The 25,459-nt window shown below is 48.1% G+C and overlaps 2 protein-coding genes across 5 annotated transcripts in view; one reads left to right on the forward strand and one right to left on the reverse strand.

The window, feature by feature from the left end:
- The window catches only part of PTGES (prostaglandin E synthase), a 31,614-nt gene extending 24,320 nt beyond the window's left edge, over positions 1 to 7,294 (reverse strand). Inside the window, exons 1-2 of one of the 4 annotated variants that reach the window (XM_079961520.1) lie at positions 7,165 to 7,265; positions 5,227 to 5,327 (exon numbers count right to left, since the gene is read on the reverse strand). In XM_079961520.1, the coding sequence (XP_079817646.1) occupies positions 5,227 to 5,327; positions 7,165 to 7,250 (187 nt within the window). In that variant the 5' untranslated portion in view covers positions 7,251 to 7,265. Of the gene's footprint in view, positions 1 to 1,128; positions 1,361 to 5,226; positions 5,328 to 5,679; positions 5,735 to 7,164 lie in introns of those variants that run through there. The other 3 variants (XM_079961521.1, XM_079961522.1, XM_079961519.1) reach the window with 3 other exon arrangements.
- An 8,290-nt stretch (positions 7,295 to 15,584) lies between these two features.
- On the forward strand, positions 15,585 to 25,443 carry TOR1B (torsin family 1 member B). The gene is made up of 5 exons (XM_079961451.1): positions 15,585 to 15,874; positions 16,517 to 16,782; positions 19,548 to 19,723; positions 21,069 to 21,196; positions 22,488 to 25,443. The coding sequence occupies exons 1-5, from the start codon at positions 15,655 to 15,657 to the stop codon at positions 22,733 to 22,735; spliced, it is 1,038 nt and encodes a 345-aa protein (XP_079817577.1). The 5' UTR covers positions 15,585 to 15,654; the 3' UTR covers positions 22,736 to 25,443.
- The last annotated feature ends 16 nt before the right edge of the window (positions 25,444 to 25,459 follow it).

A 25,459-nucleotide genomic window follows, 5' to 3' on the forward strand; every position in this document is an offset into this window, starting at 1 on the left:
CACCCATAGGGCCCAAGTACCACAAACCTCACTTGGTGCAAGAACCCAACAGGCAATACAATCCTGACATGTTCTGCCATATAGTCAGCCAATCCCAAAAGGAAATGTCCCATAAGGAAAGGGGGGATATGGATGGAGGGAAAGAAATAGACAAGCTTAGATGTTGGTGGAAGGGTGGCAGCCAACAGCTGAGAGAGCTCCTGCCCCTTTAACAGATATGCAGAGGAAAACCTTACAGCAAGTGTGGCTTTCCACCTACTGAAAAAAAGTCCTCTTCTGCCCAGGTGTTAAAGGGGCAGGAGTGCTCTCTGCTTTTCACACCTGGCCAGTTTCCTTGATTGCATGCATGGACACCCCACTTGTTCCTCCAAGGAGCTCAAGGTGGCACCCATGGTCCTCCTCATTTAATGCCCATACCAAACCTGCCAGGTATTGTAAAAACTCATTGGAAGGGCAAGGTCCAAGTTTGGGGTGTGTGCTCTTTGGTGAGAGAACCCCGGCAGAGGTTTAACATGGCCAAGCATGCAGCAAAGAAAAGTGTGGAAATATAAGCTGTAAAACCTTTAACACATGCCTTTAACATATTCCACTTGCCGAGCACAGATAGACCACATGTTTAGTCCTTTCCCTTCACTCAGACAAAGAGATGGAAGAGGCAAGCTACAGCAGCAGGTGGTTCCAGAGGGAAACAGGGCAACATCTAACTAGCCCAGGGAACTTGGCAGTTGCTCAACAATGGAAAGCTCCACTGCCAGCCCCAGACTGAACTTCCAGAGGCCCCAAGGTATAAACTAAAACGCTGAAGCTTTACAATTCACACACCCATAAAGAACAATTTCTCTCTCTAAAAGAGAGAGGAGTCAGAAAATAGGGGGTGGCCCCTGGTCAACAAAAGGCAGTTATAAAACAGGGGGTGGGGGTGTTTGCAAGATTGCAGCATTTTGGAAAACACTGCCTTGCTTCCGGCTTGGAATGGAATGCTAATTTGTTTTGCAAATGAATTCCTGATGTGACATTCTGGAGCCGAGAAAGCATCCCTCATGCTTGGCTCCCAGACAAAAGTTGCATTCCAAGACTGAGGGGTGGGGGGTGGGCAAGCAAGTGGATCCCAGCCAATAACACACTTACCACTAGAATGGATTGAGAGTAGGAACGACAGCAACTTTCCTATAAGAAGAACCACATCCCTGATTACTTCAGGATAAACACAGCTCAGCCATTCAGCAAAGGACTCCTCCAGCTGCTCTGATAGCAGGCTCTGATATAGGGGTGGGAAGCTGTCACGTGTACCTCTTCTCCAGCCAAACAGAAGAAGAGGGAGGGGCACCACTGAGATACTTGTCATGCAAAATTCCCATTTGCCTCTTCACAGGGCTGCCCCCCCCAACCATAGTTAGTTTGGGGTATTGCCCATTTGCATAGCTCACGCAGGAGCCCCAGGTTCAGCACCCAAAGCATTTCCAGGTGGGGCAGGGAATGAACCCTCTACAAAACCCTGGAGAGCTGCTGCCAGTCAGTGTAGGTAATATAAAGCTAGATGGGGAAATTGTCCAACTTTGTGTAATAATAATAATAATTTAATAATAATAATAATTTATTATTTATACCCCGCCCATCTGGCTGAGTTTCCCCAGCCACTCTGGGCGGCTCCCAATCAGTGTTAAAAACAGTACAGCATTACATATTAAAAACTTCCCTGAACAGGGCTGCCTTAAGATGTCTTCTGAATGTCAGGTAATTCTTTATCTCTTTGACATCTAATGGGAGGGCGTTCCACAGGGCGGGCGCCACTACCGAGAGGGCCCTCTGTCTGGTTCCCTGTAGCCTCACTTCTCGCAATGAGGGAACCGCCAGAAGGCCCTCGGCGCTGGATCTCAGTGTCCGGGCTGAACGATGGGGGTGGAGATGCTCCTTCAGGTATACAGGACCGAGGCCGTTTAGGGCTTTAAAGGTCAGCACCAACACTTTGAATCGTGCTCGGAAACGTACTGGGAGCCAGTGCAGATCTCTCAGAACCGGTGTTATGTGGTCCCAGCGGCCACTCCCAGTCACCAGTCTAGCTGCCGCATTCTGGATTAATTGCAGTTTCCGGGTCACCTTCAAAGGTAGCCCCACGTAGAGCGCGTTGCAGTAGTCCAAGCGTGAGATAACCAGAGCATGCACCACTCTGGCGAGACAGTCCGCGGGGAGGTAGGGTCTTAGCCTGCGTACCAGGTGGAGCTGGTAGACAGCTGCCCTGGACACAGAGTTAACCTGCGCCTCCATGGACAGCTGTGAGTCCAAAATGACTCCCAGGCTGCGCACCTGGTCCTTCAGGGGCACAGTTACCCCATTCAGGACCAGGGAATCCTCCACACCTGCCTGCCTCCTGTCCCCCAAAAACAGTACTTCTGTCTTGTCAGGATTCAACCTCAATCTGTTAGCCGCCATCCAACCTCCAACCGCCTCCAGGCACTCACACAGGACCTTCACCGCCTTCACTGGTTCTGATTTAAAGGAGAGGTAGAGCTGGGTGTCATCTGCATACTGATGAACACCCAGTCCAAACCCCCTGATGATCTCTCCCAGCGGCTTCATATAGATGTTAAAAAGCATGGGGGAGAGGACGGAACCCTGAGGTACCCCACAAGTGAGGGCCCAAGGGTCTGAACACTCATCCCCCACCACCACTTTCTGAACACGGCCCAGGAGGAAGGAGCGAAACCACTGTATAACAGTGCCCCCAGCCCCTCTAGACGGTCCAGAAGGATGTTATGGTCGATGGTGTCAAAGGCCGCTGAGAGATCCAGCAGAACTAGGAAACAGCTCTCACCTTTGTCCCTAGCCCGCCGGAGATCATCAACCAGCGCGACCAAGGCAGTTTCAGTCCCATGGTGAGGCCTGAATCCCGATTGGAAGGGATCCAAATGGTCCGTTTCCTCCAGGCGTGCTTGGAGTTGTTCAGCAACCACCCGCTCAATCACCTTGCCCAAGAATGGCAGATTTGAGACTGGGCGATAGTTGGCCAAATTGGCTGGGTCTAAAGATGTTTTTTTAAGAAGCGGTTTAATGACCGCCTCTTTCAGCGGGTCTGGGAAGGCTCCCTCACAGAGGGAAGCATTCACCACCCCGCAAAGCCCATCGCCCAGCCCTTCCCGGCTTGCTTTTATCAGCCAGGATGGGCAAGGATCAAGGAGACAGGTGGTCGGTTTCACTCGTCCAAGCAGCCTGTCCACATCCTCGGAGGTAACAGATTGGAATTGATCCCATATAACAGGACCAGACAGAACTCTAGCACTCTCCCGCCCTGGCCCTGCTCCCACTGTGGAGTCTACCTCCTTCTGAATCTGAGCGATTTTATCTGCAAAAAACTTTGCAAAAGCATTGCAGGAGATCTTGGGGTCCCTACCAGGCCCCGGTGGTACAGGTGGTTCCGATAAACTGCGAACCACCTGAAAAAGTCTCCTGCTGCTGTTTTCTGCAGATGCAATGGAGGCGGCGAAGAAGGCCCTCTTCGCCGTCGCCATTGCCACTTGGTAGGCTCGACGTTGAGCTCTAACCCGTGTCCGGTCTGATTCAGAATGAGTTTTCCGCCACCGGCGCTCTAGCCGTCTCAACGATTGTTTCATCACCCTCAGCTCCGGGGAAAACCACGGGGCTGTCCGGGCTCCATGCAATCGGAGAGGGCGCTTCGGAGCCAGACAGTCAATAGCCCTGGTTAACTCCGCATTCCAGCGTGCCACCAGGGAATCAGCTGAAAGGCCATCAACTTGGGATAAAGCATCCCCTACCACTCTCTGGAAGCCAATTGGATCCATTAAGTGGCGGGGGCGGACCATCCGAATCGGTCCCACCTCCCTGCAGAGGGGAAGGGTTGCGGAGAAGTCCAGTTGCACCAGGAAGTGATCTGACCATGGCACTTCTTTTGTTTCGCTTTTAGTTAATGTCAGATCACCAACATCCGTAGAGGTAAACACCAAGTCTAAGGCATGTCCGTGGCTATGAGTTGGGCCAGACTTATTCAGGGACAGCCCCATGGAGGCCATGCTTTCCACGAAGTCCCGAGCGGCCCCTTGTAAGGTCGTGTCGGCATGGATGTTAAAATCCCCCAGGACAACCAAGCTAGGTGTCTCCAGGAGCATATCCGCCACGACCTGAAGCAGCTCGGGCAGGGAATCCTTGGTGCAGCGGGGAGGTCGGTACACCAGTAGGAATCCTGTACTGCCCCTATTGCCCAACTTCCAGAACATGCACTCAGAAAACTGGGTCTTCCCAATAGGACGCCTGGTGCAGACTAATGACTTCCTAAAAATCACTGCAACCCCCCCTCCCCGCCCACATGACCTGGGTTGCTGTGCGTAAGAGAAACCTGGTGGGCAGGCAGCGGCAAGGACAGGCCCATCTGCCTCATCCAACCAGGTCTCTGTCACACATGCCAGGTCAAATCCTCCATCCACAATCAGGTCGTGGATGGCAGAGGTTTTATTCATCATTGACCTGGCATTGCACAGCAACACTTTCAGGTCATGTGGGTTTCCCTTGCTGATTACTGTATCCTTCCGGTCAGGACCAGACCTGGAGGCAGGGATAGTCCTCAAACAACGACTAAACCTGCCTCCTCGGTAATGACATGGTCTGGTCTTAGCATAACTCCTCCTCCTGCCCGTGATCACTGAGATCGGGTGTCCCAATACATCTCCCCCTGTGGAACCTGCCCCACCCAATCTATTGGCTGAGGCCCACTCCCAGGCAGCCATGACCCTTCCCCTTAAAAGGCAAAATACAAACTATATAATAATTTAACAGAATAATAATAATAATAAAACAAAACAGAACAGAACAGAACAAAGCAAGGAACAATAGTGCTGACTCAGTGCTTATCCCACCCCAAGCAAAAATAAAATAATGAAATAATATAATATTATAAAAAAACAACAACCACCATTTAAAGTGCTGCAAATTAAAAGCGATTAAAACATTTAAAACCATTTGTAAGGCAGCTTCCTGTGCTCCTGTTTAAAGCAGCCTTTAAATCTGAACCATAAGGACTTTCTGCTTGGTGTACATAAAGTCTCAGGTTCAGTCCCTGACAACATCTCCAGATAGGACTGGGAATGATCCCTGCCTGAAACCACAGAGAGTCACTGCCAGTCAGTGTCGACAGTGCGGATCTAGATGTCATAACAACAGCAAGTGGACATTTTCACCTCTGCTCTTTAAAAGCAGGAAGAACACTGAACCTGGTACCTTCTGCATCCAGTCCAGATGCTCTATCACTGAACAGATCGAGCAAATTAGGTAGATTTCCACTCGTAGCTGTCAACTTTTCCTTTTTCTTGCAAGGAATCCTATTCAGAATAAGATAATTTACCTTAAAAAAGGGAAACGTTGACAGCTATGTTTCCACTAAATTAATCCCCCCCCCACTTAATACATTTAAATGAAGATTGAACCTGGAACCTTTTGTATGCAAAGGCTATGCTGCACCACTGAGCTATAGTAATTAGAAAATTAAATAAGATTTTAGTCCTCATGTTTTTGAACCAAAGGCTGAATTGAATAGGAACATAGGAAGCCACCTGATACCGATTCAGAATATTGGTCCATCTGACTCAGTATTGTCTGCACTGAATGGCAATGGCTTTTGTGTGTGTGTGTGTGGGGGGGGTGTTAAAGCAGGGAGGGTTCTTCCAGACCTACCTGTGAGAGGTTCTAAGAGCTGAACCTGGGGCTTCTGCATGCACAGCTCAACAGCTGAACAGACTGGGGGTTTGACTCAGTACAAAGCGGCTTCCTTATCTGCTCATCTCTCAGTGGATTACAATCTAACTTCAGCCCCTCCCCTTCTGGATGGTGTTTGCCGCTTCACACACAGCAGCTGCTGGTGACTGTTTTGAATCCTGGCTAAACCTGTCCTGGGACCATGTTTTTCCAGCTTATCTTTAACAAAATGAACAATCACCCTCCTGGTGTTTATATCAAGGGAAGGCAGGCTATTGTAGGGTGAATGAACAGAGGGGTCGTTAATTTGCTTTCAGCAAAAAGCCTTACTATTCTGTATATATACACACCAACCCCTCTCTTGAATGCCTTGTTATTACTGCATTATGATGGATATCGATTTCAATGCTGCAAAAAAAGAATTGCCGTATTTTTCGCACCATAGGGCGTACCTGACCATAGGGCGCACCTAGTTTTTAGAGGAGGAAAACACACAAAAAAATATTATGAATCAAATGTTGCACTAAACTATTTAAAGCAGCAAAGTGGGCGGCTCCTGTCCGCTTTGCTGCTTTAAATCGAGCCTCAGAGGAGGGTAGGAAGGGGAGCCATGGCTTATCTAAGTCCAGTTAATAATGAATTGCCTGACTTATGGCCATCGAGATTAGCCTGGCCGTCTCAGTGGAAATCTGGGGAGGCTGAGGTGGACTTTCCAGTGGTCAAAGTGTGGTTGTGTCTTCTTGCCTGGCATCTATTTCCTGCCCTCTTTCCCCCCTGCACCCCCGCACCCTGCTTCGAGGGAAGGAAGCGGAGCCATGGATCCTCTGCTCGCAACTGCAGTGGATTCACTCCACTTTGAAGCAGGAAAGTGGGAGAGGAGCTGCTTACATGAGTGTAAGCTGCTCCCCTCCCACTTTGCTGCTTCAAAGGGAGCCGGGGTCCGCTGCCTTCGCTAGCAGAGGATCCATGGTCCCCTTCCTTCCCTGCTCCGTGATTGCTTTGAAGCAGGAAAGTGGGAGAGGAAGCTGCTCCCCTCCCACTTTGCTGCTTCAAAGGGAGCCGGGGAGGAGGGAATCCGCTGCAGCTTCCCCCACCTCCTGGAGAGCCCGCAGAAGCCGTGAGCTCTTTAAAGGGGCTGCGCGGCTTCTCCTGGCTTTTCTGGGAGGTGGGAGAAGGGACTGATGCAGCCAGTCAGCCCCTTCTCCCTCCTGGGGAAAAGCCCGCAAGAGCGCACGAAGCTTGTGTGCCGCTCTTGGGGGCTTTTCCCGCCTGCCTCCCCCCTGCATTCGCTCCATAGGACGCACACACATTTTCCCTTGCTTTTTAGGAGGGAAAAAGTGCGTCCTATAGAGCAAAAAATACAGTAAGCTACAGGAGGGGCCGTTCCTAAAACTGTATTCCTTAATGCTGCCACCTGCTGGAGAAAGCCCTCCTTTTTAAAATTGCATCCACTTCGGCTCCTACCTGTTAGGAAAAGGAAAGAGTAGGTAATCAGAACCTCGGGGTTCAGGAGAGCCTTGCCTGGGTTTATCCTCTCGCCACAGCTCCATGAGGATGGGGGAGCAGGGCCCAAAATCATCCAGCCGAGTTGATATAGCTTTGCAGCTAATAGAGCGAGTTCCACGTCAATAAGTCCCTGTTTGAATCTTGCTGCTTCTGTTTGCCTCGTCTTTGAAAGGATATTGCAGAGCTGGAAAATGTTCAGAGAAGGGCAAACAAAATGATTAAGGGGGTGGAGGGACTTCCCTATGAGGAAAGGAAGCAGAATTTGGGACTTTTTAGTTTAGAGCAAAGGCGAGTAAAAGGCAACATGACAGAAGTGTATAAAATTATGCATGATGTGGGAAAAGTGAATAGAGAAATTGTTTCCTCGTTCTCTGATAACACTAGAATGGGTGGAGATCCAATACAGAGGAATGCTGGAAGATTCAGGACAGGTTTTTTTGAAAGCCCTCTACACAGCGTAGAGGCACTCGCTCCCCCAGGAGGCAGTAATGGCCACCAACCTGGATGGCCACCAAGCTAGATGCCTATTGCTGGCTACTTTGCCAGGGGCAGCAATGCTTCTGAATACCACCTGCTGGAAACTGCAGGAGGGATGGGGGCTCTTGTGCTTGTGCCCTGCTTGTGGGCTTCCCATTGGGGCATCTGGTTGGTAACTGGGAGAAGAGGATGCTGGATGAGATCAAAGGCGCCCTTTTGATTCAGTCAAGCTGCAGGGCTCTTTGTTACTCCCTTGCGTCCTAGGCTGTCATGTTGATCTTCGCCACTGTTGTAGTGGATGCAGAATCCAGAGGAGATGTGGTCACAGTTGGGACCTCTTCTTCTTCTTTGCAGCCATCTGAGAATGAAGAAATGGGCAACCCCTCAGAGGTGGGGTGGCGACAGTGAGGTTGGGCCTTGGAGAAACTGGAGAGTTCCAAGGAATCAGAGGCCACCGTCAGCTTGCTGGTCACATCCCAGACTTCTACCAAGGGGGAGCAGATGGCACTGCCCATCACAAGGTCCTAGGGGGCTATAAAGTGAGCGAGCAACTTCCCCAGGGGGGTGACTCTAGTTGGGACCAAGTCCCCAGTGCTCCCTTTTCAGTTACGTGGGTCCAGGCAAGAGAAGCTCGTGCAATTTTATGCCACGTCAACAGAAGTTTAGAGTCCTAAGCAAGGGAAGTGATAGCACCACCCTATTCTGCCTTGATCAGACTTCGCTTGGAGTACTGTGTCCAGTTCTGGGCACCTCAGTTTATGAAGGAGATTGACAAGCTGGAATGTGTTGCAGAGGAGGGTGGCCAAGATGTGAAAGGGTCTGGAAACCAAGCCTTATGAGGAACAGCTGATGACTTTCGGGATGTTTATCCTGGAAAAAAGGAGACAGAGAGGAAATAGGATAGCCACCTTCAAATATATAAAGGGCTGTTGCATGGAAGATGGAGCAAACTTGTTTTCTCATCCTCTGGAGGGTGGGACCTGAACCAATAGCTTCAAGTTAAAAGAAAGTAGATTCCGACCAAACATCAGGAAGAACTTTCTGGTAGTAAGAGCCGTTTGATGATGGAACAGTCTCCCTCAAGAGATGGTGGGCTCTCCTTCACTGGAGGTTTTGAAACAGAGATTGGGTGGCCATCTGTCAGGGATTCTTTAGCTGTGATTCTTGCCTTGCACAAAGTTGGACTAGAGGACCTTTGGGGGTCCCTTTGAACTCTACAATTCTATGATTCTATGACTCCAAGGTCTCCTTCCAGGCCTGGAAAGGTCGTGCGAATGCACACCAACCTACATGACTGTGTGGAGATGATTCCAGACCAGGCATGTGGTGTCAAAGGCATGGGGGCACTTCTTCCCCTGTGTCATTATTGATGACCTCCTCTTCCTTCTCACCTGCCTCTTTTGCTCAAGACCCTCAGGTCACCTTGCAACACAAATCTGCATTGACACCACAGCCTGGATCCTGTCCTGAGGGGAAGCAGGCACACTCTGCCAAAACAGAGCAAGGTAGCAATTAGGAGTCGGGGTACACAGATCAGAAACTGGTTACTTTCTCCTGGTGTGTTGCTGTCCCTTTTCCTGAAACCCAAGTAGGCAGGCTGATTAAATCCACCAGACAGAATTCCTTGCTCTGCTGAGGAGGAGGTTAGCTGCGATGCTGGCAGAAAAGGGCTGTCCTGTCAAGCTAGCGCCTCCACTCACTGCCTCCACTCACTTTGGAGACCTACAGAAACCAAGAGGTGTTTGTGAGAACAGAGGAAGTAGGAAGCTGCCTTATACAATCATACCTCGGGTTGCAGGTGCTTCAGGTTGCGTTTTTTTTTTTGGGTTATGGACCCGCTGAAACCTGGAAGTACCAGAACAAGTTACTTCCAGGTTTCGGGGGTCGTGCATGCACAGAAGTGCTAAATCGTGCTTTGCGCATGCACAGAAGCACTGAATCACAACCCACGCGTGCGCAGATGCACCGCTGCGGGTTGCAAATGCTGCGGGTTGTGAACGTGCATCCTGCACAGATCACGTTCGCAACCCGAGCATCCACTGTATCAAGTTGGACTGCTGATCCACCTAGCTCAGTGTTGTCTATCCTGACTGGCAGAAGAAGCTTTCCAAGGTTTCAGGCAGGGGACATTCCCAGCCTTGCCTGGAAATGCTGGGGACTGAAGCTAGGATCTTCTGCATCCAAAGCTGATGCTCCAGTACCAATCTGCAGCCTTTCCTCTAAAAGAAGAAGAAAGATGCCAGTTGCCATGGTTCTTAATAAATGTGCATGGGCAGAGTTAAACAGGGACATGGAAAGCTGCTGTATGCTGAGCCAGACCCTTGGTCTGCCTAGCTCAGTATGCTCTACACCAACTGGCAGTGGCTCTCTGTTTCAGGCATTGTGGGGCTTGCCTTTGAAATTATTCCACCCTCCACCAAGAACTCTTAAGCATTTAAGGTGCCCCTTCCACAGGTTGCTTCTGCAGCATCTTCTCCCTCCCTCTTACCTGGCTCTTTAGCACAGCATCCATTCAACATGCAGAAAAATAGGCGGTGGCGGCTGCTTCGTATACCTGCATCCCAGTTTGCATGGCCCAGAGGTAAGCTGATCGCTGATTTGCATCCCTGGCCTGGGTGATGCTATCTGATATCCAAGCTATCAGCTTTCTTTGCAACATGAAATGCAGAGCCTACTGAAATTAGTTTCTCAGAATCAAGGAAACCCAAAAAAGTGTGCTGAGGACTGAAGAAACAGTGTTAAAGTTAGGTACAGTGGTACCTCGGGTTACATACGCTTCAGGTTACAGATGCTGCTAACCCAGAAATACTTCCTTGGGTTAGGAACTTTGCTTCAGGATGAGAACAGAAATCGTGCGGCGGTGATGCAGTGGCAGAGGGATGCCCTATTAGCTAAAATGGTACCTCAGGTTAAGAACAGTTTCAAGTTAAGAATGGACCTCCAGAACGAATTAAGTTCTTAACCCGAGGTACCACTGTAATTTTACCTGACTCTAGAGTTCATCGTCAATACAATAATAATAATAATTACTCACTTGTTACTCAAAGACCCTAAGCGAATTACTAAACATAAAACCATTGATAAAAATGCATTGATACAATACTGTGCATGGTTCAAGTTGCCTTATCTCAAAAAGGCTATTGCAAAGTTGAAAAAGTTCAGAAACGGGCAACTGAAATTATTAAGGAGATGGAATGACTCCCCTGTGAGGAAAGGTTGTGGGATTTGGGACTGTAAAGAAAAGATGGGTAAGAGGTGATATGATAGAAGTTTATTAAATTAGGCATGTAATGGAGAAAGTGGAGAGAGACAAGCTTGTCTCCATCTCTCATAACACTAGAACTTGTGGATATCTAATGAAGCAGAAAGTTGGGAGATTCAGGAGGCATAAGAGAAAGCACTTCTTTACGCAGTGCAGAGTCCAACCATGGAACTTGCTTCCACAGGAGGCAGTAATGACCACCAACTTGATTAATGTCTGTGAAAAAGGACTGGACATATTCATGTAGGAGGAGAAGGCTATCAACAGCTAGTAGCCATGGTGGGGACTGAACCCGGGACCTTCTGAATGCAACACAATATTTCTCCACTGAGCTATGACCATTCCCCAGCAATTTTACAGGGCCCCCTCCCTAGATTATAATGCATGCTTCAGATTGTAGTATGTTGGCCCTTGTTGCCTTTGGGCCCATTCCTGTTTATTCTGTTGAGTGCCCCCTGCCCAAGTCCAGTCCTGATGGCATCAAAAGCAGCTTTTCCGCAGTACTGACCCAGGACATGCACTAAAGATTGTGACAGATGGGGAGCTGTCCAGAGTGCTGGAAGACAGCGCAGCCCCACTCCCCAATCCATCCCTATCCACCCCAGACCCTTCACGGCACTGAGGGCATTGCTCTTTGCTCAAAGGCATTTGGGTCAGGACTGGAAGATAAGAATTTTTTTGGGGGGGAGGAGACGATGTGGGGCAGAATGGACTTTCGCCTTTGTGCTCTTCTTGCACAAGACCTGGCCTGGTGGCAAATGTCAGGATATTCCTAACCTTGTTTAGTTGAGGGCCAAATGGGTGGAGAAAGTGAAGTCCTTTTTCATGTGGTGCTGTCAGGTGGCAGTAAGCAACTCCCACGGCCGGTTGCCAGGAACGTACGAGACAAGGAAAAGTTATTACCACCTGCTTTTTATTCAATGTTTACAGAGAGAGGCTTGGAACATAGCCTCTTGGGATAATGGCATTGTCCCGAATGACTCTCCACTCTCCCTTTCTCCCACTTCCTTATTCGTCATTATCATCATCTCCCCTACAGGTGGCTCTGAAGGCCCTCTGCTTCTGAGCTCTTTGCTCTCCTACTTTCAAGGCTTGCCAGGTTCTAGGAGGGAGGTGGGTCTGGAATGCTTTCTAAAGACACTGTGCCCATCAGCTGTTGCCCTCCTGGTGCTTCCTCTTCCTCCTTCTCTCTCATTATTTCCCAGCTTTCCCCCTGTTCTGCCTCTGAGCTAAAACCCCTGTTGTAATTCTGAACTATCTTCTTCTCCTCTAGAAGGCTCAGGCTGGGGAGGTGGTCTCCACCATTCCTCCTCTGCCCAGTCCCTGACAGGTGTGGAGTTAAAACTATGGAACTCCCATCCTCAGGAGGTAGTGATTGTTATGTACTGAAGTTCTCTCCCTGGGCCAGCAGGGGGATACTGTAGATAGTTATGCAAATAAGGGATCGAAAGTGATGTTCAGTGATTGGATAGTTTTAGAAAATTGTTACAGTTACATTGTACTGGAGCTCTATATAAGCAGGCTGACTGAACCCTTCAGTTCAGTTCTGTCCTGGCCTGTGAATAAACAAGAGCTGTTTGAAGAATCGCTGTGTCGTCTGATATGTTCACCCACAACTTAACAGTGATGGCCACCAATCAGATGGCTTCAGATGGAGGAGGAGAGGGCTATCAATGGATATTCATGGGAACGAGTTTCCATAGTTTGTGCAACATGAAGATGTCTTTCCTTTTATCTGACCTGGATCCTCCAACATTCAACTTTATTGGATGTCCATGACTTCTGGTAATGATGAGAGTGGGAAAAGAACCTGATAACAGCTGAAAACTCTTTCCTCCATATGAGACTGATGGTGGGGTTGCCATTTTTCACTGTTAGCCATGGTGGCTGAAAGTTCAAAATGTCGATGGAGCCAGAGCCTGTCCAAGGCAGTTAATTCTTGCTTTGCCCCCATCTTCCTCCTCCTTGCTGAGTGAAGAAAGGTGGTTTTATTTCAGGTTAGGTTTTATGTTCTGCGTGTAGTATTTCTTTGGGAGGTTGGCAAATGCCCCTGCTGTTTTGGAGAGCTTCCTCAGTAGAGTTTACTTAGGGCTTTCTCAATATTTGCTTTTGGATGACAGAATTTGCACACTGCTTAAGGGTGAAATGTGCTGGGGGGGGGGGAACAGGACCTTTTATCCAGCTGGTTTGGTAGCAGGCCCAGTGAGATGAAAGAAGAAACACTAAAACATGATCATTAATAATATTACATTAATATTTTCATTAATTTCAGTGGGGCTGCTTTGGGGAGAGCTTGGATACAATCCTGTTTATACTGTATATGGTCTGCATGCTAATAACGTTTAAATTAGCAAATTATATATATGTTTAATATACACACACATAAATTCAAATAAAATACATTAGATTTCTCTCTCTCTCTCTCCCCCTCTCCCTCTCCCTCTCCCTCTCCCTTCCCTCTCTCTGTTTCACCAGTGCTTTTCATCTAGGAAAAAGGCACCACTGCTGTGTACCCTTGAGTACCCCCAGAAAAAAGCATTATTTCTCATGTGTTTCATTTACTTATTGATTGATTTTATATCCCTTCCTCTCCCAGGAGCCCAACAATGGCGAACAGATAGGAAATTTAAACCCAAAGCAAAAACCTTCTAAAACTATTACAATTAAAAGCATTTGAAAGCAATTACACTCTTGTCTGTCTCTCACTCACACAGAGAGTATGCAGAGATGCACACACATGTGCATGTTAATAATGCCTTAACCATCACACATATTTACTTAAAATGTCTCTGTGTGTTTATCAACACATTGTTTATTTATTCCTTTGTTACATTTAGACTGCATTTTCCCCCCAGAGAGCTCAAGGTGCTGTATGTGGACCTGCTCCTCTTCATTGCACACCCAGGGCCACTCTGTGAAGTAGGTCAGGCTGAGAGGCAGCTACTACACCCCAAGGCCACCTGATGAGTTTCATGGGCCAAATGTGTGTAGGACGTTGTAACACTTCTAGGCAATTGAAACCAGAATAGATAAATTTTATGATATGTGTAATGGTTCTAGGGGTTGCTCGTGCGTAAATCGGTGCAACACCTGGCTGGGTTGCCTGCGTGAACCTTTTCTGTCCGGACAGCCACTCACCCGTGGCTGTATCAATCGCTGGCAGAATCCGTCAGTGGGCGTTTCTTGAACTTCTTCCAGCAAAGAAGCTCTTTGACGCCTAGTCTCCTCCTACTCTCCCTGCGCGGAAGCCTTCTGCACAAGGAGGGTGTAAGCAGCAGAGGACCCTTACTCTCTCCGCTGGTCCCTGGCAAGGAGTCATGGGACCGCCTCGCCGATTCCCCCATCTGCCCCCCTTCTCCACTGGTGCTACGCTGATTCTCTTCCCCAGAAGATGGGCTGCCTCTCCCCATCCCGGGACGCTCTCTGGGACCCCTCCGGAGCCCGCTCTCTCCCTCCGGCCCTGATGGCAGTTCCCTGACAATATGGTTACCAGATTTTTTTCAATGAATCCGGGGACACTTTTTTTTTTTTTTTTTTTTTTTTGAAGCTGAGTAGCAACAGGGAGTCAGTAGTGGGGATGGTGAGGCAAAAGACGCTGGGCCCAAGCACACATGCATATTGTATAAAGGTGCAAAGCCCTTCTTTCGCACCCTGTGAAACATAAATGCCCGGAGTTTTTTAAAAACTGGGCAACGACTCCCAAGCCTCCACCGTTCAGTCAAAACAAAGGGGGAAGGGGGCAGGAGATCTGTACCGCCAGACGTCCCCGGTTCCCCCTCAGCAGTGGCGGTGGCAGAGGCAGTCAGCAGCCCGGAGCCAGCCTGGTAGCGCAGTTGTCTCTGGCTGGCTTCAAGAGCTGCTTGCTACCATGGCGCCTGCCATTTTTCCTCACCGGAAGCCCCCCGGATGTGTTGCGACGAGGAAATATGGCGGGCGCCACGGCAGTGGGCAGCTAGCAGCTCCTGAAGCCAGCCAGAGCCAACTGCGCTACCAGGCTGGCTCCGGGCTGCTGCTGCCACGTTTCCCGGGGACAGATTTGCAAATCTGGGTACATTCCGGGGATGGAATATATCCGGGGACAGATTTGCAAATCTGGGGACTGTCCCCAGGAACCAGGGATGTCTGGTAACCCTATTTTATGACCCTCCTTCCATTGTCTGCCCAGCAGGACGGCGCTCAAGCCACCCTGCAAATAAAATAATGGTATTTCATTTGAGCATGCATTTAATAGTTGAGAGTCTTGGGGTTTGGGGGGTTAGGTCGTGATTGTGCGTAAGGTCAGGGTCATCGTCCTGACTTTAGGTTGAGGCTGTGCTGGGGACATTGGCACTACTTCCGGGGTGTCACACCCCCGCCCCGACTTTAACAGCTCTAACCACTGTACTACACTGCTTATATATTTCAACCTTACACGTGCGCGCGCTTGCGCGCTTTATTATATTATATATTGTATATAACGCACACGAAAGCAATCCATGTGCATGTTCAGTAACTCCCTTAGCAACAGCCAATGAAACTGGCTTAGCGGTTGCTAGGATGGAAACTCCGCCCCAAACAAAGATGGCGCCGGGGCTTACAGGAAAGGGAAGGGGGTCCGCGCGGGGCCTGCTGGGAGTTGTAGTCCCCGCCGTCGTGCTTGCGAAGGTGGGCGGTCGGACTTGCAAAAGTAGCCGCCAGCGCGGGGCACTTTTGCCGGCGCGGCGTCCACCATGCTGCGGCTCCGACTCCGCCTGCTTTTGCCGCCGCCGGTGCTCCTCCTGCTGCTTGGGGCCGCCTTGGGGCCGCCTGGATCGGCGGGGCTGGAGCCCATCAGCACCGGCATCGCCATCGGGGCGGCCTCGGCTCTGACCGGTTACCTCTCCTCGCCCCGCTTCTACTGCGCCTTCGTGGAGTGCTGCCCCGGCGAGGAGGAGCGGCCCAACAGCACCGGTACCCACAGGCAGGGAGGGTGGCTGGCTGGCCCCATAGCGGCCCCATAGGGGGCAAAAAGCGGGATGTAGCAGCCCTAGCCCCACCATAGAGAGGCAAGGAAAGAGGACGAAAAATATGGCAGGGCTGCCCCCCCCAGAGGGGACCCCCCCTTATAGGGAAGTTGGAGTTTTTTTGTTGGGGGGAGGAGAGGGAGAGAGAGTGAAGTAGTTTTGGCCCCATAGAGTTGTTCAATTTGGTTGTGCTGTGTGTTTAAGGAAAGAAGTTGCCTTAGAGTCCATCTAGCACAGTATTATCTACACTGCACTCCTGGATTTCTGAAGGATATTCCCAACTGTAGCTAGATAATGCCCAAGGTTTATTTATCTATTGCATTTATATCCCACCTTTATCTCCAAGGAGCTCAAGGTGGCATACACAGTTCTCCCTTCCTAATTCAGTCCTCACAACAACCCTGTGAGGTAGGTCACACTGAGAAGCTGTGACTGGCCCAAGGTCCTCCGGTGAGCTTCAAAGGCCAAGTGGGAATTTGAACCCTGGTCTCCCAGGTCCCAAGCCCAGCACTCTAATCCCTGGACCCACACTGAGGCTTGCAGGAGTGCCTCTCTGAAATCAACACTCTCCACCTTTGCCTCTTTGCAGCGCTCCGGCAGAATCTGGACAATAAGCTTTTCGGACAGCACCTGGCGAAGGACGTGATCCTGAAGGCAGTGACCGGCTTCGTCAACAACCCAAACCCTAAGAAGCCCCTGGCACTCTCCCTGCATGGGTGGGCAGGGACGGGCAAAAATTTTGTCAGCCAGATTGTTGCCGAAAACATCCACAAGGCCGGGCTGAAGAGCAAATACGTCCACCTTTTCCTTTCTACACTGCATTTCCCCCATGACCACCAGATTGCAATGTATAAGGTGAGGGTGTAATTGGTTGAGTGTTTTTGCAAGGCTTTATGTTGCTGATTCTAGGCTTATTTTGTTTCCGTTTTACAGAGTGAGCAAATTGAGGCAGCTCTCAATCTCAGCTGGAGCTGATGGGAGCTGTAGTTGAAAGCATTTGGCTATCATTGGGTTAGTGAAGGCTGTAGTACAGTATAGCCAAGAGTACTGAGATATCTGAATAGTAAAACTCAGTGGTGAAGCACATGCTGCCTCTACTCCAAATACCACCTGCTGGGAATCTCAAGGAGCTGCTGTTGTGGTTAGACCTTGCTGGTGCACCTCCAATAGGCAGCTGGTGGGAACAGGATGCTGGACTAGGTGGGCCACTGGCCTCATGCTGCAGACTCCACTTACATTCTTATGTTTTTTGCATGCAGAACCCCCAGTATCTCCCTTGCCTGACAGCCTAGATAACCACTACCAGTTAGTGTTGACAATACTGGGCAATACTGGCAATATTGAATTCAGCTCTTTAATTAACTGTGAAGACTAGAATTTTACTTTATGTTAAGGGGGAGGGCTGTGGCTCGCTGGGACAACACCTGCTTTGCATGCATAAGGTCCTGGGTTCAATCCCCAATGGCATCTCCAGGCCTAGGAATGTCCTTGCCTGAAACCCTGGAAAGCCACTGCAAGTCAGTGTTAATAACGTAATAAATAAATAATAATAATAAACCTTTATTGTCACTACACCAACTGTGTGCAGTGAAATTAAATGAGCCTCCCCCCCCCATACACTCAGTCTTGTTCTCACTCTGTGTGCTTGCCGGAAGTCAATTGCACCACTATTTTTTTCCATTCAGCAGCCCAACAACCCACGGATAAGAACCGTTCTTTAACCTGTTGGTGCAGCTGACTATACCTGTTGACAGTACTGAGCTAGATGGACCAAGGGTCTGCTTCCTGTCTTCCTTTTCCAGGGTCCCTAGTCCCCTGAATAATTGAAAGCTTTTTTCCTGACTTTTTCTTGATCATTCTTTAAGGCTTCTTTTTGCATCCATGAGCACCAGAAACTTAAAAGTTAGTCTAAATGAAACAGAGGTTCTCAGGAACGCTGGGTTGTACATGGCATGCTAAATGGTAAGCTTGTGGGGAATCCTAGCTTGCAGAGGGAAACTGAGGTCTCTGGGACTTGCGTCAGGTAGAGACTTCTTCATTTGGAAATGTTTTCAATATTCTAGAAGGGCAGGAGAAGGACCACCCAGAAAAAGAAAAGTTTGAATTTTTTGGATCCTATTGGTATGGCCTTTTGAGCACTCTCGAAAACCAGTAGTGGTCATTTGCCTTCCAGTAAAAGGAGTTAATATAGGAGAATAATGGAAAGTGAAAGCTGAGAGTTTGTGGAGCTGCTTCCGTTTTTAGGAATGGAAAGAGCTGCCTTATATGACTGTGGTTAAGAAGCCCCCATGTCTGAGAAATTGGTTAGTTGCCTACCCTGGATGGGATTGCACTCCACCACTGAAGGAGAAAGTTCTCAGTTTGGGGGTGCTTTTGCATCCGGTTCTGTCACTGGAGGCTCAGCCAACTTCAGTGGACAGTTCAACAGCTACGGCCATCCCTGGATCAGGAAAGCCTTGCTACAGTAGTTCATGGGTTGGTTGCTTCAAGTCCGAATTACATCAATTTGCCCTGTGTGGAACTTCCCTCACACATAACCCAGAAGCTTCAGTTAGTGCAGGATGCTGCAGCGCAATTGCTGACAGAGTGAGGCCTCATCAGCATTATAACACATGTGCTCAGAGATCTGCACTGGTCACTCATTTGCTACCAGGCCATGTTCAAAGTGTTACAGTTTGGGACCACTTTATCTACATCATCACCTTACCCCACATGTGCCTACTTTGATCTGCTTTGATCAGCCAGATTGGCACTACTACGGGTACCATGTAATACCCATTCCACATTTTATTTTATTTAATATCTTTATTAAGCAAGTTTTAAAAACCACATACAAAAATATAACAGAGATGATAACAAGCATATAGGAAGAAAGCAAACACAGATGAAAGAGAAAGAAAAAAGAAAAAGAAAGAAAAAAGAAAAAAGATAGAGAGTAAAAAATACAAAAGACTTACAAACTTTGTGCCTACTTTGATCTGCTTTGATCAGCCAGATTGGCACTACTACGGGTACCATGTAATACCCATTCCACATTTTAAAGAACTTGATCATTTAGTGGGGCAGCACCTGCACTTTAGAACTCCCTGCCTCTTGATATCAGGCAGGCACCTTCACTATACTCTTTTCAGTGCCTCCTAAAAACATTCCTGTTCAGCCAAACCTGCTCACATGCTTAGAAAGTTGATGTGAATTTCAATTTTAGTTAAATTATTGTGTATCATAATGTATTGCATTTCCCCCCTGTTTCTATGGTTTTATCTTTTTTGCAAACCACTTTAAAGTTGTTACTCTACAGTTCTGTGATCCTGTGAAAAAACTGTGTTGCAAGTCAAACTCTGTTTTAAAGGGTGGTTTTACCCTCTGCCAGGCTCAGGCCAGCAGTAGCCCTCCTCCTGAATGCAGTTTGGAATTTACACCAGTTTACATTAAGCTGGCATAAATTCCACCACTCTCTTAGATGTAAAGATCACTCTGTCTGACTGTTGCTTTGTTTCATTGGTCAATTACTCAAGTAGGGTGTCAGGGTTTTTTCAATGTTAAAATCAGAGCATCCCCCATGGGTTGATGCTGAAGAACTGTAAGATCAACCTTTCATCCTCCTTATTGCTTTGGTCCAGGAGCAATTGCAGAAGTGGATTCGGGGTAACGTCAGTGCCTGCGCCAAGTCGGTATTCATATTTGATGAGATGGACAAGCTTCACCCAGGACTGATAGATGCCATCAAGCCTTTCCTTGACTACTACGAGCAGATTGACGGTGTCTCCTACAGGAGGGCAATCTTCATTTTTCTCAGGTTGGGAATCTCTTTGCCTGCAATCGCAAGCCCTTCATTTGATGGCTTCCATTTGAAATTAGCCAGGTCCCGCTGGGTCATCGGAGGCCCATCTAGTCTTTTAAACTGGAAGCTCAGAAGCAACAGAGTACAACAGCAACTCTCCCCTCCTGTGGTTTCCAGCAGCTGGCATTCAGAGGTGCTCTGCCTCTGACAGTGGAGGCAGAGCATAGCCAGCAATAGCATTAGGTAAAGGTAAAGGGACCCCTGACCATTAGGTCCAGTCGTGACCGACTCCGGGGTTGCGGCGCTCATCTCGCTTTATTGGCCGAGGGAGCTGGCGTACAGCTTCCGGGTCATGTGGCCAGCATGACTAAGCCGCTTCTGGCGAACCAGAGCAGCGCGCAGAAATGCCGTTTACCTTCTCACCAGAGCGGTACCTATTTATCTACTTGCACTTTGACATGCTTTCGAACTGCTAGGTTGGCAGGAGCAGGGACCGAGCAACAGGAGCTCACCCCGTCGCAGGGATTTGAACCGCCGACCTTCTGATCAGCAAGTCCTAGGCTCCGTGGTTTAACCCACAGCGCCACCCGCATCCCTCCATCAATAGCATTACCTTCTCCTAATCCTGTTTCAAAGCTGTCCAAGTTGGTGGCCACCACTACCCCCTGTGGGAGTGAGTTCCCTGGGTTTAATTATGTCCTGCATGAAGGAAGACTTTCTTTTATCTGTCCTGAATCTCCTGACATTCAGCTTCATGGGAAGTCCACAAGACTGAATGTCAGGAGAAAGGGAGAAATACTGTTTTATATCCTCTTTCTCTGTGCCATGCACATTTTTATAAACTTCTGTCATGTTACCTCCTACTGACCTTTTCTCTAAACTAGAACGTCCCAAATGCATCCATCATATAGGGGAATTGCTCCATCCGCTTTTGGCTGCCCTTTTCTGAAGCTTTTCCAGTATCCTTTTTGAAGCAAGGCAACCAGAACTGTTTGCGCTACTCCACGCAGAATCGCAGCATCAATTAATTTAGTGGCTTTACGATACCGGTGGTTTTATTTTCAAACCCTTTCCTAATGATTTCTAGCATTTTCCCTCTTCACCACTTTTTAATACATTCCTCAAGTGGGGGTGGGGGTGGGGCTCACCACATACCAACATTCTACATTCTACATTGCCCGAATTTTTTTTAAAATGTTTTTAGCATGCACCAAAAGCATCTGACTGATTTCAATAGGCAGGGGGGTTCCAAAGTTTAAGTAAGATTGGTTTCTTACAAAATCAGGATACGTATTGCTGGCTCTGTTATGAAGCATATGGATTGCTAACATGTCTCCCACCCCTTTGGCTTTTCTGACAGTAACGCTGGGGGAGACCTCATCACCAGAGTGACCTTAGACTTCTGGCACAATGGGCGGGACAGGGAGGAGATCCAGCTGAAGGACCTGGAGCCTGTCTTATCCGTGGGCGTCTTCAACAACAAGAACAGTGAGTTTTGTTGGCTTTTCTTTGCTCTCCCCCTTCCTGGTCAAGCAAGAGATTTTTAAATTCTTCCTAACTCAAAGTTCTGTCTCCCATCTGTGGCCCTTTGGACTGTTGTCGGACCCCAACTCCCATCAGCCCCTGCAACCTGCATGGGAAGTGGTCAGGCACGATTAGAGTTGAAGTCCAACAACATATGGAGGGCACCGCAGTGGCTGCCCCTGCCTAGAGAGCCACTGCCGTTCATTGTAGGTAATCCTGAGCTAGGTGTATTCTTTAGAATTTATATACTTCTCAGTTTAAAAAACAAATTCAACCATTAGCCAACCAGAGTATATTGAGAAGCAAAGCGGATAGTAAGCCTCATCTTGTTGCAACAGGGTCCCCACTGACCACACGCAGGAGGGAGGAGAGAACCCTGAACAATGGTATGCAAGCCCTTATATAGATTTTTGAAATTGACCACCCTGTAGCTCAAGACCCCCCCCCCCCCAACATGCATACATTACAAAAGGAAGCAATCTACAGCAGAAATCCTGTCTGCCAGGATATCTGATAATGGTCACTGATTGCATTACCTGGGCAGTCTGGCCATTCTTTTGTTATGGTTAATAGTTTAGTTCCTGAGTCCCACAGTCACAGGCTCACCCTGTTCATACACAAATAGGCCCTTAAGACAGGATTTGCAAGCAAAAGACAATGGGAAGGCTTTCCCATTTCCTTCCTCCTTGCAGAGAAATGTTTGAGGTCAGTTTGGGAGAGTAAAAATGGTTTCAGGATTGCTCTTCTGTACTATTTCAGACACATGGTTTATATACTTATGTATGTGTTTGCCTTGTACATTTATGAACATTTAATTTATATTTGAGACCTTAGAATTCTTATAACAATATAGTAACAATTGGAAGGGACTCAGAGGGCCCTCTAGTGCAGGGGTCAGCAACCTTTTTCATCTGTGGGCCAGTCCACTGTCCCTTAGACCATGTGGGGGGCCGGACTATCTTTTGGAAAAAATAATGAATTCCTATGCCCCACAAATAATCCAGAGATGCATTTTAAATAAAAGGACACATTCTATTCATGTAAAAACACACTGATTCCCAGACTGTCCACAGGCCGGATTGAGAAGGCGATTGGGCCACATCTGGCCCCTGGGCCTTAGGTTGCCTATCTCTGCTCTAGGGCAGCCCCCCTGCAAGGCAGGACTCACAGCTCAGTTACCACAATATGCAGTCAGAGGCAACAATACCTCCCAGTTCCCAAATCCACTCATTTTCTCAATTTTGCCCTTCCCCAGGCGGCCTCTGGCACAGCAGTCTTATCGACCGGAACCTCATTGATTACTTTGTGCCATTCCTTCCCCTGGAGTACAAGCATGTGAAAATGTGTATCCGGGCAGAGATAGTCTCCCGCGGCAACCCTGTCGACGAGTCAGTGGTCCAGAAGGTGGCCGACGAGATGACTTTCTTCCCAAAGGACGAACGGATCTACTCCACCAAGGGGTGCAAGACTGTACAGACCAAGTTGGACTTGGTGGATATTTGATTTTGATTTTTTTAATGCCATTAAACCAGAAAGAGGAGGATGGTGAAGGGTTTCTTAAATCTGTTATCCTCTCTTTCTCCAAAGCACTTTTATAACTTTTTTTTTTAATGAAAGAAAAACTCTGGGTGTGCACTTTTAAAAATTTTGTGTGGAGCTCTTGGGAGCTGTTGGCTTTTTGTGGTCACATCTTAGGCATTTCCTCTCGCAATGTGCCATCAAGAAAACAGGTACCACTCTTGGCTTTAGGCAGAAATCACAAGTGTAAGACCAGGATGGCAAACTTGTGGACCACCAGATATTGATGGAGTACATCAGGTGTAGGGAACCTTTGGTCCTCCAGGTGTTGCTGAACTACAAATCCCATCATCCCTGGCTACTGGCCCTGCTTGTTGGGCGCCGATGGGAGTTGTAGTTCAGCAACAACTGGAGGGCTGAAAGTTCTTCACACCTGGTTTGTAGCTCCCTGACTGTTCACCATGGTGGCTGCTTCAAGCCTCAGTAACAATTGGAGATCCACAGGTTGCCCACCCATGATGTAAGACAAGCCCACAACTTTGGACCATAAAGCATTAGCATTCAACAGCTGGGATTTGCTAGGAGTGGCTTTGCCTCTCCTCTCCGCATTCCTCTAGACCAGTGTTTCTCAAACTTTGGTCCCCAGATGTTGTTGGACTACAACTCCCATAATCCCTAGCTGGCAGAACTAGTGGACGGGGATGATGGATGTTGTAGTTCAACATCAGCCGGGGACACAGATTTGAGAAACACTGCTCTAGACTATGACACTTGGTCTGAAATGAAGGATGGGTAATGCTGTTGTGGCATCCGTACCTGCTCCCGGGTGTCATTTTGGGAATTTCAGCTCATGGGGTCATTGGGAAGCAGAGTGCTTTTCTCTATCTGTTGGTTAAAGCATTGCAAATTGTGCAGGGGCATCTTCCTAGGGAAGCTTGAAGTTATTCAGTGTGCAGGTAACCAGTGGCATGACCAGCTCTCCCTATGGATGGAAGAAAAGGTGGGGTCCTCTCTGTATATGGGACTCTAAAGCTGATCCACCTTCTGCTGTAACAATGCAGTTAGGTGTCAGATTGAGTTTAGGGAAACTGGCTATAATAGGCCATGAATTTGTATGTCTTTGCCCCTTAAATCTCGACAGTCATCCTTCCAGGAACAAAACACTGTCCCTAAAGGAGTGGGGAGTGTTGTGTGTGTGTATAATTTGCCTGTTGATGGGCTGGAACATTACCCTAGAGTTTTTGACGAGGTTTGCAGCTTTGGTATAAGTCTGAAAGGGGATTTAACTTTGGGTTCACTGTTACACATAGCCTGGCTGGTTTGTTCTTCCCCAAACTGGCATGCCTTCCCGCCCGATGATGTTGGATTCCCAGTTCCAATCAGCACACCCACACCCCAGCAAGTGTGGTCAGCAGTCAGGGATGATGGGAATTGTAGTCCTTAGCTGTAACTTCTGGAGGACACCAGGGTCAGGCAGCCTGCTTTAAATCCAGGAGGACTAGAACCCTTTCTCTCCAAATAATGCCTCTCACTCATCCTACCTGTATATATTTTGAATGGAAATTAAGGAACATATTTTTTTAAGTATCTTTTATCCCTCTATCCTTCAAAATGGTGATAAAAAAATTATTAAAGCTACAGAGGTTTGGAGATGGTGGGGAGAACTTGGTCAATTAACTACCCCCTACTGCAGCAATAAATAGGTTTAGCACTATTTGCCAACCTGGGGCCCTCTAGATGCTTGACTAGGGGTGATGGAAGTTGTGGTCCGAAACATTTGGAGGGCTGCAGGATGGTGAAGGCTATTGTAAGGCTTAATTAAGCAGCATTTATTTAAAGGAATGAAAACATGAATGTGTGAAATGCAATTGGGATGAGTATGTGTGCCGCAGCAAACTGATAAGTAACTCCAGATGCATATGAACAGACAGAATAGGTTAGTCTGCAACTTCCTGTTTGATGGAGTTTTAGGAAAAGTAGACCTGTTGAAATTAACTGTGATTCAAGTTGGTCCTTTTCATTTCAATGGGTCTGTTCTTGAGTGTGACTGATATTGGCTATAACCCTGTGTGTGACTGTAGAGAGAATCCTGTTTAAGCAGGAGCTGCCAACTGAGCTCTGTCTGGGTGTAGCGGTACAATAAAAGGCCACTGAGCATTAGGGCAAATCGCTTAGGCTCCTGCTGCTGTAAAAAGTCGTTGCAAGGGACTAGGCATGAAAGAGGTTGGTTGCATAGTCCCTATTCTCCTGTAGCCTGGACACCATCTCATCAGATATTTTGCCAAGAGACAGAAGTGTGCTGGTTGAGTGTGTACTCACTTTATCTCACCATGAGGTTATGATGTTCCTTCTCATTCTTCACGGGGTTGCCCCACAGCCCTGTAGTGAAATACAGTGACTTCTTCGCCACTTGGGAATGCAACAGCCAGAAAAATCACCAAAGGATAAATTGGCAGTGTAACAACACAAGTTCAGAGTGTGAGGTTTGATTCTGTGTTTCCCCTTTTAAGAATCCAGAGGAACAGCTCATATGTGGCTGAGAAAGGAGATCAGAATCAGTAGTTATGAAAAAATTGAAACTTTTAATTCATTTTTAAAATGGCCAGTGTGGGCTAAGTTTTGTAACTTCTATGGAGTGATTGTAGGTCAGTTGCTGCTATCTGTATTAAATCTTGGACAAAAGTACAACAAAACAGGTCTCTTGCCGTA

This window comes from Podarcis cretensis, assembly GCF_951804945.1.
Source record: "Podarcis cretensis genome assembly, chromosome: Z".
Classification (NCBI taxonomy): Eukaryota; Metazoa; Chordata; class Lepidosauria; order Squamata; family Lacertidae; genus Podarcis; species Podarcis cretensis.